The 19,637-nt window shown below is 43.0% G+C and overlaps 1 protein-coding gene and 1 long non-coding RNA gene across 3 annotated transcripts in view; one reads left to right on the forward strand and one right to left on the reverse strand.

Moving 5' to 3' along the window:
- Window positions 1–19,637, reverse strand: part of MYOM3 (myomesin 3) — an 82,003-nt gene that overhangs the window by 13,919 nt on the left and 48,447 nt on the right. For both annotated transcript variants that reach the window (XM_072609309.1, XM_072609308.1), the window contains exons 21-29: window positions 18,510–18,624; window positions 17,202–17,358; window positions 12,146–12,255; window positions 8,349–8,393; window positions 7,979–8,115; window positions 7,186–7,330; window positions 5,818–5,877; window positions 4,715–4,782; window positions 2,305–2,415 (exon numbers count right to left, since the gene is read on the reverse strand). In XM_072609309.1, coding sequence (XP_072465410.1) covers window positions 2,305–2,415; window positions 4,715–4,782; window positions 5,818–5,877; window positions 7,186–7,330; window positions 7,979–8,115; window positions 8,349–8,393; window positions 12,146–12,255; window positions 17,202–17,358; window positions 18,510–18,624 — 948 coding nt within the window. The remainder of the gene's footprint in view (window positions 1–2,304; window positions 2,416–4,714; window positions 4,783–5,817; window positions 5,878–7,185; window positions 7,331–7,978; window positions 8,116–8,348; window positions 8,394–12,145; window positions 12,256–17,201; window positions 17,359–18,509; window positions 18,625–19,637) is intronic.
- Window positions 5,669–19,637, forward strand: part of LOC140504414 (uncharacterized) — a 32,493-nt gene continuing 18,524 nt past the window's right edge. The window contains exon 1 of the long non-coding RNA XR_011967096.1: window positions 5,669–5,962. This is a non-coding gene — a long non-coding RNA (uncharacterized lncRNA). The remainder of the gene's footprint in view (window positions 5,963–19,637) is intronic.

The raw sequence follows: 19,637 nt of genomic DNA on the forward strand, positions 1-19,637 counted from the left end.
CATCTTCTCTCACACAACAGCCCAGCAGGTAACCTGTGCTCCAGACAAACCAGGCAACTCCCATCCCTAGCCTGGAGGTTTTAGGTCTCCTGCCAACTCAGTCAGAATACCTTTCTCCCCATCTCTGCCAATTGGAATCCTTCAAGACCCAGGTCAATACCAGCTTCACCATTAATTTCAATATCAAGATTGGGATAGGGACTGAGCCTCTAACTTTATTCCTATGGGGAACCTCCAGGTGAGGAAATTCCTTTCCCTTTGTACATAGTAGGTGCCAAATAAATGATTGCTGAGAGACTGTTTGATTCAATGCCTACTGTGTGATATACCAGATATAAAAGACAAAAAAGAAACAGTTCCTTCACTCAAAGAGCTTACATTCCCCAGGGCATATGTGACACGTTCATAGATCCACATAGAGTAATACAAAGCCATTTCAAAAGAGAGAGGAAACTAGCTGGGGAGGTCAGAAAAGGTCTCCCATAGGTGATGACTGCTCAGCAAGGCTTTGAAAGCAAGCAGGGATCTTGTAAGATCAAGGGGAGGAGGGAGTGCATTCCAGACCCTTCTCTGGGACCCAGTTACCCAGGCCACAAAGTTGTGGGGTGGGGATGAACTAGATGAACCCTAAGGACCGGCTCAGACATGCCAATTTTACAGTTCATGACCAGCTAGTCAACTAAGGACCTCTCCTTTTTTTTTTTTTTTTTTTTTAAGTTTTAACAAAGGAATGCTTCTTTCAAAGGTATGGCAAGGATAAATACACAAACATTTCCTCCAACACCTCAAGGCCTCACTCACCCTTGCACCATCTCATCCTCTGGGGAGTGGAAGGGGATTTAGCTTCCCAGCCTAGATCACTTCCTATATAGCACAGTCCCAGATTCCAAATTCTAAGTTCCCCCTAATCCCCCTGTGCCTCCATGGGCCTGGGTCCTAGGCCCCTGGCTTCGCAGAGCTTTCTTGCTGGATTGGTGGGCTGCACATTTGTCCTGGCATACTGGCTCAAAGGTCACCATGGCTAGAGTGCTACGTGCGCATTTTACCCAAGGACGGAGGGTGTACATTGTTTATTCTGCAAGTTCACAAAGGTCCTTGATCACAATTTGCTCCAGAGCCCAAATTTAGACCTCCATCCCTGGAAATTAGGAAAACAAAGGACTAGGCTTTTTTTTTTTTTTTTAAGTCAATGATTTCCACATTTTCCTGGTCCTAAAATTCAGAAGCCTCTGGGGGATGGGAGGGGAGCTGTCCAAGGGATCATTGGATTTGGAACAGAAGGGACCTTAGGGGTGGTCTCATCCTGCCTCCTCATTTGGCAGAGAGGAAAAATGAGGCTCCACAAAGGGAAGAAATTTGAATGAAGTCACACAGAGAGTAAGAAGTAGGGCCAGGATATGAACCCAAAATCTTCTCATCTTGAAATCTCAAACTAGGTCTGCTGCACAGGCCTCTGAAGAGGTGATGGAAGCAGCTGGGTAAGGGCCTGTGAATCATTCTGGTGGGGGTGGGAAGGATGGGAGAATATAGAGCTCAGAGGAACCTGGAGATCAGTGCTCTTCTCCCTCACAGCTCCCTACCCCCATCCCATTCAGCTGGGCCTGCCATCAGTCTCTGCAGGGCTCACCACCAGCTAAGGAAAACATCTCAGATCCATGGACACAGGGCTCATCACAAAGAACAAGGGCCAGGGTGAGGCGGGGGGAAGATTCATAACCATTTTTCTCCCCTTTATAACTGCTATATTTACTTAGCTCCCTTGCAGGAGAGAAGTTAGCACCAGTGAAGCAAAAGGTTTGGTTTTTTTTTAAACTTTTTTCAGAAGAGGAATCATATTTCTTACCTAACCAGACCTCCACCAGGAAGATTTTTCTGAAGGCCACAGGGAGGTCCAGAAGGGGGAACTAAGTGTGATCAGCTTTCAATGTTAGAGACAAATAAGGATCATTAAGTCACTTGGCCCTGGTATCAAGGCTTAGAATGTCAGAGCTGGGAGGGTCCTTTGAACCCAGAATGTCAGAGCTAGGAGGGCCCTTAGAACAGAGAATGTCAGAGCTAGAAGGGACCTGAAAACATACAATTCTTAGTGACAATTTAGACTGACCCCCTCATTTTTGCAGAAGAGGAAAGTGAGACCCAGAAAAGGGAAGCAACTCGTCCAAGATCACACAACGAGTTAGAAGCACAGCTGGGATTAGAACCTTGGTTATGTAACCCCACTTACCCTGTTCCTCCTGATTCATCCCATTGCCAGCCTGCTCATGCCCCATCACCCTAGCCCGGACTCTCTGGTGCCATATTTACCTGTGGGATCACTAGAAGGCCAGCTCCTGTCTCAGCATTGTACTGGCCCTTTGGATTCTCCTTCTTCTGAAAGAACCACTGAAATCGAGACTCCTTTTTGGTGTTTGTTACCTGGGAAATGAGAAAGAGCCCAGAGGACAGAAGTAAGGGTTTCCCTTCAGGGAAGTTGTGTTTTTTCCTATTTTATAGGGGAAACTTCAGAGTACTGTTCCCTGCCCTTGGTTTCTAAGAACAGGGCAAAAAAGCAAGCTGATTCTTTATTTGAAGGACTCATCTGGCCTTTAACATAAATTGTTCTATGCTGTGCCTTTCTGCAGTTGGGTCTTATCTGCCAGGCAGTCCTGTAAAGTTGCGTTGAGGGTGGGGCCCAGACCCCTCATATCTCTTAGTCCTCTCAGTGCTTACTAAGTTAAAAAAAAAAAAAGACTAGATCTCCCTGTCACTACCAGGCTGGAAGTGCAGAGGTCATTCCCAGGCCTGGTTCTACAGTCTCAGACTCTCAGGTAGTTGGGATTATATGTCTATACCTGTCCTTAATAAATATTTGTTACTTGTCATATCAGAAATTCAGTCAAAAGAAACTTCTAAATCAGTTATTAATCTTTTCCTTCTCCCTGCTTTGGCAGTCTGGTGAAGCTTATGGATTCAGAATCTATACACACACATATACATATGTGTATATATATGTATATGTATGTATATATACACACATGTGTGTGTATATATATATATATACACACATATATTCTTACTCAAAGGTAGTCAGATGTTAATGAAAATAAAAATACATTTTTTTCTTATCCAAGTTCAGAGACCCCCTGAAATCTATCCAAGGGCTCACTAGGGGTCTGTCAACTCATTTGAAGAACTTAAGTCTGTTCTAGGCTACAGTTTAGTCAGAGTCAGTGAAATTAATCGAACAATAAATCAATCCACAAGCATTTTGTCTACTTTGGGTCAGTCACTGGCCAAGGTGCTGGTGATACAAAGGCAAAAATGAGACTGTCCTGCCCCTGGGTGGCTTAGAAAGCTTCCAGGTTCACAAGGCAGTTTCCTCCCAACCATCTCTGGAGGGAGGGGGTAGCAATGAGAGCTGATATCTCCATGGTGATTTAAGGTTTTGAAAAATACTTTTTTATATTATCTCACTGATTCTCCTAACAACTCTGTGAGGTAGGTGCTAGAGATAGGAAATGGGCCTGGGATTTTATTGATATTGGGAACTCTATCATGAGGGAGCTCTTTTTACAGGTATTATTATTCCTAGTTTATATATAGAGAAACTGAGGTTCAAAGAAGTTGTAACTTGCTGCTTCTTTCCTCTTGGGAAAAGGGCCATAAGACAAATTCTCTATCCCTTTAGCCTCCCTCCCCCCCAATTTGGGGTCTATTATATTTCATTGCCTTTCAGAAAAGTCCTTCACTAAGTTATATCCCAGTTTATCCTGAGGTACATACCCACTTAATCATATCCAGAGGAATCCCATTACCCTTGAAATAATTCCTTTCCCCCTCCCCCTTATATTGACCACTTCCTCTTATGTGCCCAAGAATCTCCTCTGCTTTGCAATGAGACCATCCCTCTCACATTGCTTTGAGGTAGGGGTCCCTTGTTCCCTCTTAGACCTTTCCTGGATTCTGCTCTCCTCCCGTTATGCCCTTTGGAGTACTTTCCCCAATTTTGTTCATTGTTCTTGAATTGTTTCATACATGACTCTTTGTGATTCCATTTGGGGTTTTCTTGGGAAAGACACTGGAGCGGCTTGCCATTTCCTTCTCCAGTGCATCCATTTTGTCAGGCAATCAGAAGTTAAGTGACTTGCTCAGGGTCACAAAACTAGGGTTGGATTTGAACTCAGGTCTTCCTGACTCCAGGTCTCACTGAGCCACTAGCTGCCTCTTCTCTCCAATTAGCTTGGTTTATAATCCCATCGGCCCTCAAAGAATCTTCTTTTGTCAACTTCTCCCATTTTCATCTTAAGGTTCTCCACTTTCCTCACCCTGAAACTTGCCCACTAAGTTCCAGGGGGAATTTCTTCCACCTCAAGGTAACATTCAAATATGATCTCCCTTCTGGGAACATATACATTACACCTCTCCTCCTAGAAGGTAGAAGGACCAGTCCTTGAAATGGTCTCCTCTCCTCCCCTCTCCTCACCGATCACCTCACCCAGGGAAGTCAGTAGCATCAGTTTTCTGGGTTGTAGTTTCAACCAGACCTATTTGGGGATTATTTCCCAAACTGGACTATAGACTGAAGGCTGTAATTTCTTGTCCTGGGAAAAAATATACAGTAGACTCCCTAATTAAGAGATGGCAAGAAGGACCATTGGGTTTGGATGGGGAAAATCTTTGTCTCCCACCCTGAAGCCAGAAAGGGAAAGAACAGAGGCAGAAGTGTCATACTTGCCTTGCAAGTCAGAACCACTTTACAGTCTTCAGTGACCTTCCACTTCAATGGTTCAACAAAATGGGGGCCTGCCAATGCAAACATACCCACCCACGTTCATTAGAACTGGAGGACTGCCTACCTGGCATCAATCAGCCCTGATTTGCCTCTGTGTTTTAGTACCCACATATCACCCCCATCTTTGATTTAATCTTTTGTTTTGTTGAGGGACACTGAATTAAAGTCCACACAGAAGTGAAAAAAAGTAATTGAATGTATTTGTGACAGATGGTTGAATAGAACTGAATTGAACTGAATTCTCTCTCAAGCCTAACAACAGAAACCTGATGCTCAGTAACTATTCACCAGCCATCATCGTTGTCATCATCCTCACCATCACCACCATGACTTCCTTCAAGAAGTCATCTTGAATGCCATCTTTATCAGAAGGCCCTTTCCAGTTCTCCCAGGTCAGGTACCCTCCTCTCTCAGGTTACCTTGAGTGTATTTTGTTTTTATCTATTTACCTGCATGCTTTCTTTCCCATTAGACTGTGAAGGCAAGGACTTTCTGCTTTTTCTTTGTATGTCTAATGCTTACATGGTGTCTAGCACATATTAAATATTTGTTGATATATTATTAATAATCACATCAGAGAAAAGAATGTAATAATCTTTATGTTAAGGATATCATAGGACTATAAATCTAGAATTAGAAGGGACCTCAGAGACCATCTTAGATCAACCTCTTTATTTTATAGGTGAGGAAACTGAGGCCCAGTGAAGTTAATCTATTTGCTTAAGGCCACAAAACTAATAAGTGTCAGAGGTGGAACCCAAGTCTTTTGACTCTAGAATAACAACATAGATTAGCTTTTTCCAAACAGTACTCTACAGAACCCTGGTAGTCTGCAGGATGTAAAATTTAGGTCCTGTGATATTTTCCCTTTAAAATATTAAATATAAAATCATGTACTTCAATAGACAAATGATCTCTGATTTTTTGGTGTAGATATTCTCTTTAAAGTTTCAGTTGTCAACTCCTCTGTATTTCAGTAGATGGTTTTCAAGAATTTCTGGGCCCAAAAAAGTTCCATCACCCAAGGGGCAACTTGATGCTCTTACCTTGTTTTCTCTTCCAGTCTCTCCGTTTAGCAGCTGAAGCCCTCAGAAGTTTATCAAAATCTGTAAAGGCCGAGATGGAGGGGAATGTCATTAGCCAAGTTGGAGGACCTTATCAAGGTCAGAAGTAGCAGAGAACATGACTGCAGTAAGTATTCTAAATCAGAAGATTAATTGTAAACTCCTTAAGAGCAGAATGTTTAGTTTTGCCTTTGTAGGCTGTCTAGTACAGTGCTTGGTAGAGTGTTAAGTATACAATAAGGGTTTGTTGATTGGATCTGAACTGAGTCCTTGCTCTAAGTAGAGATTTTGCTGGAAGGAAGCCTGGGTAATCACAGGAATCTTCCTGGGTGGGTGGAATCAACTTAAATCCCACTTTAGTCTTATTATCCCTGGCACAGTGCCATGCATATGATAGGCTCTTAATACACATTTGTTGGTTGCGCATCAGCTAATGTGTTATAGTTGACAGATGATACACCTGGTTGTTCACTTATCAGTTAATACATCAGTTGGAGTGAAAATCTTAGTTTTCAGATAACCTTGGTTCTCAGCGATACTTTGGTCATTAATTGTCACTTCATTTATTACCTAGCACCTTAGAGGGCTCAACTTTGCCTCCTTCCCAATCTTTCCTGGACAGTGTTGCTCAGAGGAGGGAGTGGAATTGATGTGGATACAAGGGTCAGTAAAGGTCACTTTCCCAGCCTCTCTGAAGGGATATGAGGCTCATTCTATAGCCTATCCTGTAACTTAGAGTATCCTAGTACCCTTTCCCCCTTATCTTGAAATGCTATATAACTTGGTCGAAAAGAATTGCTTTTGTCCCCTCTATCCTGTATTCCCTATCCTGACATTCATCATCCCCATCCTGTGTCATGACAACTTTTCCTTATTTTGCAAGTAACCACCTTCCTCACTTTGCCATAAAAGTTATATCATCATCCTACAGGCTGTGTAGCTTTCTGTCTACTTAAGTCTGGTTCTTTTCCTATATCAGTGCCTTTGTTTCGCTCCTTGCTAGATCTCAGGTCTGGGTGCTTTTGCGTCAATAAAGTTCCCATTGGCTAAAGAGAAGATCTAAGTGAATCCTTTCAAATCTGAACCAGCTCTCCCATCTCTGACCTCAAGAGAATGGTGAAATGAGACTTGTCTTGTGAGGAGAGGGTACTATGTGTGGAAAGCTGGCTTAGGTGAAGTGGAAGAGGTTCCAGGGGACCACAAAGGATGCCTGGGAGGTCAGGCTTGTCTCAGGGGTGGTAGAAGAAGAGGGAGGGAGCAACTCCCTCCTCATAGATTTATTGGCATTTTTTCTATGCTGTGAGCAATCCCTGCCAAAAGTTAGTCAGGAATGTGTCTGCTTTTACTTACCATCACCAACCAGGGCCAGAGTGATCTGATTCTTAGCTTTTCCATCCTGCAGCTGAGCTGTGTATGTTCCCATGTCTTCATCAGAGAAATCCTGAATAGTCAGTTCCACAAGTCCCTTTTCTCTGTCAAAATTGATTTTGTGTGTCTGGGAAAACAAAACAGAGGAAAAAGGACTGTAATGAAAGTCAGGAGAACTGGGTTTGAGTCTCATTCCTGCCACTTACAAGGGAGTGACTTTGGGCAAGGCACTCAACCTTTATAAGCTTCAGTTTTGTCAGTTTTTAAGACAAAGGGTTGAACTAGATGGTTTCTAAGATCTAAATCCCCCATCCCTCCCCTCTCCCCCCATCCCCAACTTCAATTCAGCTTCTGGCATGCCCAATTCCACAAACATTTATTAAGCACTTGCTACATGCAGGGAACCGCCCTGGGTACTGGGGATGCAAAAACAAAAATAATATCATCCCTGCCCCCCATCCCGGTAGCTTATAGTCTGCTTAATACAAGTGTTGAACTGTTTAACATCTATTCCAGCATAAAAACTGAATTACATTGCATGATAATTGTCAGACTACTATATATGTAAAAAGATTCCCCCTTCTCCCAATTCACATGCAAAAAATTCCAGCAACCCAGGTCCTCCGACTCCTGGTCTAGGATGGTTTCTGTTATTCTACACTGCCTCCATACTGATCTCTGTTAGTGATAATGCCCAGGGAGCAAAGGGAATTAGGGAGGGAAGGTGAGTTGGAGGAGGGGAACCTGTGTTTGGGAATTCTGAGCACACACTTACTGGAGAGCTGATGAGCTCTTTGTCATTGAAGATTAAATGCAGCTCAGCTGCAGGAGATAATTTTTCAACCTGGAGCCACAGACGAACCTCTCCTTGGTCAAGGATATCAATGTTCCAGCCAGATATCAGCTTAATCACTAGGAAACAGAAGGAAAGGACGTGTTCTTTTGGCTCTGCCATCCCTTCCTTCTCCTATTCCTTCTTCCTTATCACTTTGATACCACCTTTGAGCTCATCCTTAGCATTCAATAATTAAGATGGTATTGGGAGTCTTTTCTAAGTTTTGGAGTTCTGAGCTCCAGCCCAGGAAGGTCAGCTTCAGAACCAGGCCCAGTGATATCTTTGCCCAGAACATTGATCCTATACTCACCTGGGTTTTTGATCTCATGACTCAATTTCTTCAGTTTGTCCAGTTCTAGAGCAGGGAAGAGTAAGGGGGAGAAAAAGTTGAAGTCACAAATCAACAGCCCAAATGCCATCCCAAGTGAGATGTCCCCTAAATCTCATGCAGGGCAAGGTGGCTTATAATTTGTCAAATGCCTTCGTATGCATAGTAAGGTCTCTCCAGGATACGTTCCTTATTCTTTGGAGTTTCTCTACTATCCTGGTCTCACCTATGGAGACCTGCTGGGCTCAATATCTTCTCCAACCTGCCCTTTTCAGTTTTCTTTTTATGTCTTATCTTCCTTCATTGGAATATAAGCTCCTTGAGGGCAGGGACTAGCTTTCTTTTTGTTTGAATTTGTAACCGCAGCTTTTAGCACAGCAATTAATAAGCACTTAGTAAATGTTTGTTGATTCAACTCAATGGAAAGAGTTTTGGGTTTGGTGTAGAACTAGGGCCAAATCCAAGTTCTGATACTTGTAACCTGTGTGACTTTAAGTCATTTCATTTCTTAGAACCTCTGTTTTCTCATCTGTGAAATAATGTGATTGGATGAGATGGTCTCTAAGGGATGTCTAGTCAATTCTGCAATCCTGTGCTCTGCTTTGAGTCTCGCAGAATCTCAGAGCAAAAGGAAGATCAGAGTCCACTGGTACCTGAACAATAATTCCCTCTACTGCCCATCCGTAAAGTGGTCTGCTGCCTTTTCTTGGACACTTCCAGTAGGAAGGGGTTACCAGGAGAATAGGGGGAGGACTCACCTGAAGAAGCCTGTTCCACTTTGGAGTAGTTCTACCTGTCTAAAAGTGCTTCTTTATAATGTCCATTGCTTCTGGTTCTGCCCTCTGGGCCAAGCATTTCTCTCCTATGTGATCGTTCTTGAGGTACTTGAAGACAGTGATCATGTCCTCTGTTAACTCCTACTCCTACTCACCTTACCCTGCCAAGTCTTATTCTCTCAATGCTAAACATTCCTAGGTCATTCAATGGATTTTTTTGTGATGTGATCTTTTGGCCAGTCCTTCATAATGAATGACTTGGAGTCAGGAAGACTCAAATTTGACCTCAGATACTAGCTGTATAAGCCCGAGCAAGTCACTGAACCCAGTTTGCCTCAGTTTCCTCATTTCTAAAATAAGCTGGAAAAGGAAATGGCATATCACTCCAGTATGTTTGCCAAGAAAACCCCAAAGGAGTCACAAAGAAATGATTAAATAACAACAAATCATCCTGGTTGCCTTCTCCTGGATACTCACTTGCTTATCAATGTCCTTCAGAAAATTGGTACCTAGAACTAAACATGGTCTACTCTAGACGTGGTCTGATCAGACCAGATTACAGCAGGACTGTCCCATCTCCAGTTCTAGACAGCAGGTCTCAATTAATGCAGTCTTGGGTAACCTTGACCTTCTTCTGGGCTACAGTAAGTCATGTTGTAGACTCATACTAATGGAGCTTGACATTCACCAAAATGCTCAGTCAGCTAGGTGTCACAGTGCTGACCTGGAGTCAAGAAAATCCAAGTTCAGATCTGGCCTCAGATACTTATTAGCTGTGTTAACCTGGACAAGTCACTTAACTTCTGTCTCCCTCACTTTCCTCATCTGTAAAATGTTGATAATAATAGCACCTACATTACAGGTTGCTGTGAGGATCAAACGAGATAATATTTGTAAAGTGCATAGCACAATGCCTGGCACGTAGTAGGTATTATACAAATGTTCGCTATTGTTATTATAGTCTTTTTCAGAGGGACTGCTATGCCTATTGGGGGGAAGGAGAGGAATGTAGGACTTCATACTGATCACTATCAAATTTCATGAGGCTGGATTTGACCCAACATTCTAGGCTCCTGAGATGTTTTTGGATTCAGATTCTGTCATCCAGCATGTCAGCAGTACTTCCCACTTCTGAGTCATAAGGATATCATCTATGTCTTTATTCAAGTCAATGATAAAAATATTAAGGTCAAGAGTAGAACCCTGGGGCACTTCACTAAAGACCTTAAAAGCTGACATTGATTCATTAATTACTACTCTTTGAGTATGGCCATCCAATCACTTCTGAATCCACCTAACAATATCATAGCTGAGATCGAATATCTCTGTATTGTCAATAAAAATAATATGATGTATTTTGTTAAAATATAGGTAAACTATACCCATATCATTCAGCTAATCTACAAATTTGTTTATCTTGTAAAAAAAAAAAAAGACATGAAACTAGTCTAGTATGAATGATTTCTGATAATGTCATGTTGACCCTTAGTCGTCACTATTCTTTTTCTACATGTTCACCATCTAGCCCTTTACTCAGACCTGTAACTAAGGTGGACTGGCCAGGCTTTTGTCCATGGGTGCTAAAATTTATAGAGTGCTTACAAAGTACCCAGGGCATGCTTCTTTTTTCTAGTGAGCGAGCCTCTCTTCTCATCCATATCCTCCTCAGTGGCTAGTCCTTTGAGTCATAGAGAAATCTGACAGTATTCTGGGATGCACATCCTCTAACCTAGCAGCCACATCCCTGGCCCCTTGTATTCTTGGAGCCTATTACATGCCTTCTTCTTGCCCCAGGTACACAAATTTCTACATATATCTTTGCCTTTAGTAGTACAATCCCAGTCTTTCCAGGAAGCCCAGAAAAGAAGCAAGTCAAGTGTCATTAGGCTGCATTCTCCTCCTGGCTCAGTTCCTGACTTCCTTGGACATCTAACCCATGCCCTTACTACTACTGGCTCATCCTGGAATTTCCCTGAGTTCCTGGGACCTCCTTGCCTAGAAACCTACCATACCCAAGGCTCTCCCCATGGAATAGCCCTCTGCAAGATCTCTACTTTTCTCACTGATGAGTTGTTCCTGGGCTGGGCTGCCTTCACTGTCCTCCTGTTTTTATTGCCAATTTCTTCTGGACTTCAAAATCTTACCCTGTGCTAGATACCTTCATTCTCCTCTTCCCACTCTCCTCACTTTTCTTACCTCATTAGGATGTAAGCTTCTTGAGGGCAGGGACTGTCTTTTTGCATATATTTATATTCTGAGCCTGTAGTAAGAGCTGACACAGTACCTGGCACATAGTAAGTGCTTCAAAAATATTTATTTCATTTCATTCATTTTCATTATCTCCATTTTACAGATGAGGAAACTGAGGCTTAGCATGGTGAAGTGGTTTGCCCAGTATCAAACAGTGAATTAGGGGCAAAGTTAGGACTAGAACCTATGACTCCTGAGAGCAGCAGCTTAGGAGATTTGTGCATGTTCCAAATAGAAAGTTCATTGCTCTCTCATAGAATCCCATAACGTTGCAATGTTCACTGAGCCCAATTCTCTCATCTTATAGAGAATGCAGGGAATTGACATGCCAATGCTCACACGTCTGGGATTCCAGATTTATTTAGCACCACCTGTTTGCCAGAAAGGCATAAGATGGTCCCTGCTTTCAAGGAACTCATAGTATAATGGGGGAATTATTCCGTTGTTTTTCAGTCATGTCTGACTCTTCATGACCCCATCTGGGGTTTTCTTGGCCGTGGTTTGCCATTTTCTCCCCCAACTCATTTTACAGATGAGGAAACTCAGGCAAATAGAATTAAGTGACTTGCCCAGGGTCACACAGCTAGTAAGTGTCTGAGGCCAGACTTGAACTCAGATCCTCTTGACTCCAGGCTTGGCACTCTGTTCACTATACCACCTAGCTGCATGATGCAGGAGATAACAAAGGAAGTATCACACACTAAGCCAGTGTCTTTTTCACTAGCCCACACTATCAGGGTGGGGACAGCTTACCTTCCTCAGTCAGAGTATGACTTGCTGAAATGTCTTCATCTGCATCTGTGACCGTCACTGAATAGGTTCCTAAGTCCTCTTTGCTTGGGTCCTTTAGGATAATCTTAGAACTAGAAGGGAATGAAATAGGAGACTCCATGATTAGGCTCTTAGATACCCAGCAGACCATTTCCTTGGGCTCTCAAACATATCCCACTTCCCTTCACCTCGATCTCAAGGCATGTTAGTTGGCCCTACAAAGACATGAAGGCAGTGTGGTACAGGGGAAAGTCAGGGGACTTAGGTTCAGTCCTTGGCTTTCGAACTTATCAAGTGACCTCTAGCTAATGCCTTCCTCTCTCTGGGATTCAGTACTCCATCTGTAAAATGAGGTAATTGGGCTAGATAGCCTTGGCGATCTCTTCTAACTCATAATCTATGATGGGGGTGGTGCAGTGGATAGAGCACCAGTGCAAGAGTCAGGAGGACCTGAGTTCAAATCTCAGACACTTGACACTCACTAGCTGTGTGACCTTGTCACTTAACCTCAACTGCCTCATCCTGGGTCATCTCCAGTCATCCTGATGAATATCTGGTCACTGGATTCAGATAGCTCTGGAGGAGAAGTGAAGCTGGTGATCTGCACAGCCCTCCCTCACTCAAAACAAAGTCAAGTGCAAGTCATGTCATTATTTCTCTGATGGCATGTTCTTCTTTGACAACAAAGGATGAAAACACACATACAATCTATGATCCCATGAAATAGGACTGCAGAACACAGGACTAGCAGGGACCTCAGAGATCAAATAGTGAAGAGCCATGGGCAGCAGTTTTGGAGCCTTGGGCAAGAATGAAAAGTACTCTTAAATCAACCTTGGAATTCATAATGGAAAATTAATACAAGAAGTAAATTAGGACAAGTTCAGTTGAGCAGGATAGGTAATTAATAATAATAGCTAGCATTTATTTAGCATTTTAAAGATTGCAAAGCTCTTTATAAATATTTCATTTTTATTTTCACAACAACACTGGGAGGTGGGTGCTATTATACACATTTTATTTTGTTTAGCCATCTTTCAATCGTGTCCAACCCCTTTGAGATTTTCTTGGCAAAGATACTGGAGTGGTTTGCCATTTCCTTCTCCAGCTCATTTTACAAATGAGGAAACTGAGGCAAACAGGGTTAAATGACTTGCCTAGGGTTACATGGCTAGTGACTGAGGCTAGAATTGAAGTCTGGAAGGTGAATCTTCCTGACTCCAGGCCTGGGGTTCTATGCACTATGGCACCACTTAGCTGCCCGTCCCACATCTTTTACAGATAATTCTAATCCTCTGAGTTTATGAGTTTTGAGTTCAGAACTCAAATTGACAGTGAAAGAAAGACTTGTTACATTTTGCAGATGAAAGGGGAGTAACACAGGCCCATTTACAACAAATCAGTTCTCATCTGCTGTCTTCTCTGTAAAATGGAGGTTATAATAATGGCACTCCCTTTCCCTCCTCTGTATTCTCTCCCTTCTTCTACATCTTCCCTCCACTACTGTGAGGATAAAGTGAGATAATGGATGTAATGTGCTATTATAAACTATAACATGCACATGATTGTGGCAGATCTTATATGTATATTATATGCAGATTTTATATATGTGTAACGGCTATAAGTTGGTTATCCTGTATATTTTTATATATAATATATATAATATACCAACATGGCTATAAGAAATCATGAGAAGGATGGTTTCAGAAAAACATAGCAAGACCTGTATGAACTGATACAACGTGAAGTGAGAAGAACCCAGAGATCATTGTGCATAGTAACAACAAAATTGTAATGATGATCGACTGTGAAAGTCTTGGCTACTCTGACCAATACAATGATCCAAGACAATTCCAAAGGACTCGTGATGAGAAAATGCTCTCCACCTCCAGAAAGAGAACTGATGAACTCCGACTCCTAACTGAAGTCTAATTTTTTCACTTTATTTTTCTTGCTTTTTTTTGTGAAATACAGTAGGTTTTACATGATTGTTACATAATTGTTAAATTGGGTGGAAGAGGCTGTGGGAGGGAGAGAGAGAATCTGGGACTCAAAATTTAGAAAGAAAAGAACAAACAAATAAACAAATAAATGATTTTAAAAAACTTATGAAGTGGCAGCTAGGTGGCACCACAGTGAACAAGAACTCTGGACCTGGAATCAGTGAGATGTCAGACTAAATCTTGCTTCAAACATTTACTAGCTGAGAAACCCTGGGCAAGTCTCTCTGCCTCAGTTTTCTCATGTAAAATGGGAACAATAACCTACCTCACAGGGTGATTGTGAAGATCAAATGAGATATTGCAAAGCATTTAGTATCTGTCACAGAGTAATAATAAATGTTAATAAATAAATGAAATTAAATTTAGTAAATGCTTGGTTCCTCTCTTCTCTCTCTATAGAAACGTGAGTGTGGCTATTCCTCTTTTTATTGTCTCAGTGCAATGAACAGAGGTGGTTTGGGAGTCAGAAGGACCTGACTTTGCGTTCTACCATTGATAAATTCTAACTGTGTGAAGCTGGGTAGGTGACTTAGCCTCTTGGTGCCTCCCTCAAGCTCCTAAGAAAAGGTTTTGATCTACATTGGCAGACTGAGAATGCCATACCTGAAATCATTATCAGGGTCAAGAAGGAAATATTGCAATAAGGGCTTTCTGGAAGTCAGACCACCTACCTTTGTGGTTCCTTGTTATTAATAGGGAAGTTCAGAATAACGTTTGGATGGGCATGTCAGGCCTCATCAGAAGAGGAAGAAGGCAGCACTCTAGTAGGACAGGTGAGGCCTTAGGGTGCCCTGAAGATTCCCCTTGAGTAGGCAGCCACACACCACATGGGGGAGCATGGAGCTCTGATGTTCTATCCCCATCAAGCTAAGCCAGATGGGGGCTCATCCAGGGTTTGCTGGACAAGATAGGCACAGCCACAGGCCTTGAAATTAGGGATATTAGCCTCAGGATGGTTCTTTGATTCTATGTCTACTTGGGATCTCTGATTCACAGCCCTCCCCTTCCATCCACCCTCCATGATTATTCTTCTAGCAAGGAAAATAGTTCTGTATTTCTTTACATTTAATACTCTGGATGAACAATGCCGATGGATGAGTGCCTGTGTGTCTCCTGTGTTGGCTCCTGGAGAGAAGTGACCCTATCATCCTCATCCTCGAGTCCCTGTCTTCCCAGAGCTTAGTATGAGGGATCTGCACACAATGGGATGTACTCAGTAGATGATGTAAATAACAAGAATGGATTTTTCCATTTCAGTCCTTGTTTTTTGTGCTGACCTCTTCCCTGCTGCTTGAAACCCAGGACTGGACAGACAAAATAAAAGGACCTGTTTCAACAGGATCAAATAGTAAAATCATAAGACGGTCAGAGATGGAAAGGGTTTTAAAACAGAAGATAGGAAGGCTAGAAAAGAACTTAGAACATAAGGATTGGAAGAGCTCTTGGATTTAGACCTGGTAGTGATCTTAGAGTTCATCTCAGTCAATTTTCTCCCACCCCTCCCCAATTTGCAGATGAGGAAAGTGAGACCCAAAGAAATTATATGACTTGTCCTAGGTCACATGTGTAAGAAGTGTTTGAGGCAGGATTTGAACCTGTGTCCTCTCATGTTGAAATCAGCTCTCTTTGCACCATGACCAGTCTGCCTCTAACAGAATGGTTTGAACTGGAGGGGACCTTAGAATATAGAATATCGTAGGAGAGAAGTTTAGTTAGTGGAAGAGACCTTAGGATAATCCGAGGTCAGATCTAGAAGGTGTCATGGTGGCCAAAGGGACATCCCAGGCTAGGGAGACGGGGAAGTGGCTGGTTTCAGTCTTAGGAAGCAGTCTGATGATGCTCCTGATGGTCTAAAAGAACCAGGGAGAGCTACTCTTTCATTTCCTCCCTAAACCCTTGTTTATTAGGATACATGTCTCTGGTCATGTGGGAAATGGAATAGACTGGAGAAGAAAGGTCAAAGGCATTAATGAGCAGGAATTAGAGCTCCTGTCCATCCTGGGAGGTGAGGATGAACTTTCTTAGATAAACAAGCTTTATCCCAAAGACAGAGAGAGACAGGACCATGCTAACACAAGTCAAAGGCTACATAGCAATGGTAAAGAACACTTAAGGCAGGATATCTGGGGCTGGTGACTGAGCTGGGAAGAATAAGGAAGGCACTAACCCCATGACCATCAGGATAGGGGAGAGGAGGGGAACTTCTTGGTTTGGTAAATGGCTACTGTTCCATTCTAAGGACTTGAGCTGTGTATGCAGCATGCCCAAACCTCATCCCTTACATCCAAAGCTACAGAGGCTCAATAAAGGGCTTAGATAAACCCAGGTTTCCTCTAAGTTACTTTGTGTCCTTGGAAGGGAAGGTCAGGGAGCAATAGAAAGCATCTGAGAACATACAATGCTAGACTTGAAAGGGACCTTAGAACAGAGAATATCAGATCTGGGAGGGCCCTTGGAACACAGGATGTCAGAGCTGGGAGGGCCCTTAGAACACTGGAGGTTGGAGCTGGAAGGACTCTTAGAACACAGGAGGTCAGAGCTGGGAGGATCCTAAGAACATATAATGTTAGAGCTGAGAAGGGCCTTAGAACCCAGAATGTCAGAACTTGAACCCTTAGAACATAGAATGTCAGAACTGGGAGGGCCCTTAGAATACAGGAGGTCAGAGCTGGGAGGGCCCTTAGAACACAGGATGTCAGAACTGGGAGGGACCTTGGAACATAAAATGTCAGAGCTGGGTGGGCCTTTAGTACATAGGATGTCAGAACTGGAAAGCGTGTCAGAATACAGAATGTCAGAGCTGGGAGGGCCAGTAGACCAGAGACTACCAGAGCTGGGACGAGTATTAGAATATAAGATGTTAGTTCTGAAAGTTATATTATCAGATTGTATAATATAACTCCTTTATTTTACATGGATGAGGATTGAGACTAAGAGACTCAAGTGGCTTGCCCAAGGTCACTCTCTAGCTGGGACTAACTTCCCTACAGTGGCAGTGAAAAGCAACTGATGGGTGAATTGTTCCCCACATATACCTGCAGATGTCATCTTTCACTGTGACTCTCTGTGGGTCTGGAGGCCCCTCATAATCCTTTGCCCATTCAAACTCTGAAGAATCTGGAGCCTCAGGGGCCTCAAAAGCCATGAAGACAGAGCCTTCTTCATCCACACCAACCTTGATTTCCCTGGCATCTGAGGAAAGACACAACACCTCAGTCCTCCATGGTGCTTGTGAGCTGTGCCAAGTCCCCATTCATGCTCCCAGGGCTTGCTTGTGCACAACAGCCAAGGCCACGCACCAGAAGAAACAAAAGTAAAGACTGGGACCTCCCTCCCTCTCAAAGTCAAAAGCACTTCCTTAAGGTCACATTGCAAGTCACTGGTACAGTCAGTAGTAGAGCCCAGGCATAATGATTCCCAGCCCAATGCTTTATGTATTGAGCTATGCTGATGGAAAGGGGGGCAAAATGAAGAGAAGAGAGAGAAGGAGGCTCAGAACTCCTTGGTACAAGATGGAAGATTGAAAGGAGACTCAGCATATATTGGCAGAGGATCCTTAGAACCCACAGTGTCCCACTTGGAAGGGATCTTAAAGTACTGGATTTCTGAGACGGAAGGGACTTTAGAACACAGAAGGTCAGAGTTGTCATCTTATAACAGGTAATGTCGGGACTAGGAGGGATCTTAGAATGTCAGAGTTGGAAGGAGCCTTAGAACATCAGAGAAACCTCAGAACATAGAATATCACATGGAGATGGAAGATAAGGGGGTAAACCTTAGAACATAGAATATCAGAGCTTGAAGGAACCTTAGAATGTAAAACATCAGATCTGCAAAGTGCCTTAGAACATAGAACATGTCTGGGAGGGGGAAACCTTAGAATGTTGGAGCTGGAAGGGGTCTTAGAATATAGAATAGGATAATAGACTCATAAATTTGGGGCTGCAAAGGACCTTAGAGGTCAGCTAATACAACTCCTTTTTACAGATGAGGAAACTGAGTCCAAGAGCAGGACTCCAAGGACTGGGGGAGAGGGAGACGCCAGACTGCATCTAAACATGGGGTTGTATATAATGTCCAAAGTGAACATGGAGAGGAAAATATGAAATGTAGAAGGAGAAGATGGGGGTAAGGGGAAAGTTGGGAGGTGGTGTGGGGTATGGAGGTGTTGAGGTGGGATTTGGAAAAAAGAAGAGAGCAGAGAAGGAAAAAAATATATGGAGTGGGGTGGGGGGGACCCTTGACAATGGTCTCGGTGTGACTCAGCACCCTTCTGCCTCAGAATAGCCTTCTCAGTCTTGACCACCCCCACTTTTAATGTACACTCCTCTAAGCCCCCCTACCTGGTTTATCTTCCATGAATACAGGGTCAGAAGGCAGAGATGGCTGCCCCATCCCAGCTGAATTCATAGCCTGTACTTGAAATTTGTAGCTTTTTCCTGGTTCCAAATCTGAAACCTGGGGAGACCAAGAAAGCCGCATCACCAACAGCAGAGAACCAATTCTCCATCCCCAGGAAAATATCCATCATGTTAATGGAGTGGGTGAAAACTAGGTGTCCTGTGGCTGGGGGCAGGTAGGGCCCTGATGTGCTGCAGGTATCTCAGTGTATTATGCCCAAGGACATGTGGCCAAGGGAAATGGGAACAAAATCATTGATTGCTGCTTCTTTGCCCTCCATGAGGGGCATTAGCTGTCCCTAATGAGGGCATTGAAGACTAATTATTTAGTTACATAGATCTATGTAGACAGGCAGGACTAAAAGGGACCTTAGAATACAAAATGTCAGAATTGGAAGGGACATTGGAATATAGAATTTTAGAAGTGGGAGGACTCTTAGAACCCAGAATGTCAAATCTGGAAGGGATATCAGAACATAGAATGTTAGAGATGGGAGGGATCTTAGAACATAGAATGTTAGAAGGGATATAGAATGTTAGAACTGTCAGGGACTTTAGAACATTGATGCTGGGAAGGATCTTAGGACACATGTCAGAGCTGAAAGGGACATTAGAATGTAAAATATCAGAGCTAAAAAGGACCTCAGGACAGAGAATGGGGAGGGACTTTAGATGGAGAATGCTGGGAAAGAAATTAGAACACAGAATTATAAAAAGTAGGACAGGTCTTAGAAAAGAGAATATTAAAAGTGGGAGGCACTTTAGAACATAGGATGTCAGAGCTGGGAAGGTTCTTAGAACACAGAATGTCAGAACTGGGAGGGCCCTTAGAACATAAGATGTCAGAAACTGGGTGGGACCTTAGAGAAGAGAAAGTCAGCATTGCTTGGGACCTCACAGATCATAATCCAGCCTCCTCTCTCATTTTGCAGATGAAAAAACTGAGGTCCAAAAATGTGAAATTATTCAAGGTCACACAATCTATTAATTGAAGAGCTAGGATTAGGTCTCAGGACTTTTGGCTGCCAATTTCTGTCCCTTGACATTGGTCCATGGTACTAACGTGCAGAA

Source organism: Notamacropus eugenii, chromosome 5 (assembly GCF_028372415.1).
Source record: "Notamacropus eugenii isolate mMacEug1 chromosome 5, mMacEug1.pri_v2, whole genome shotgun sequence".
Lineage (NCBI taxonomy): Eukaryota > Metazoa > Chordata > Mammalia > Diprotodontia > Macropodidae > Notamacropus > Notamacropus eugenii.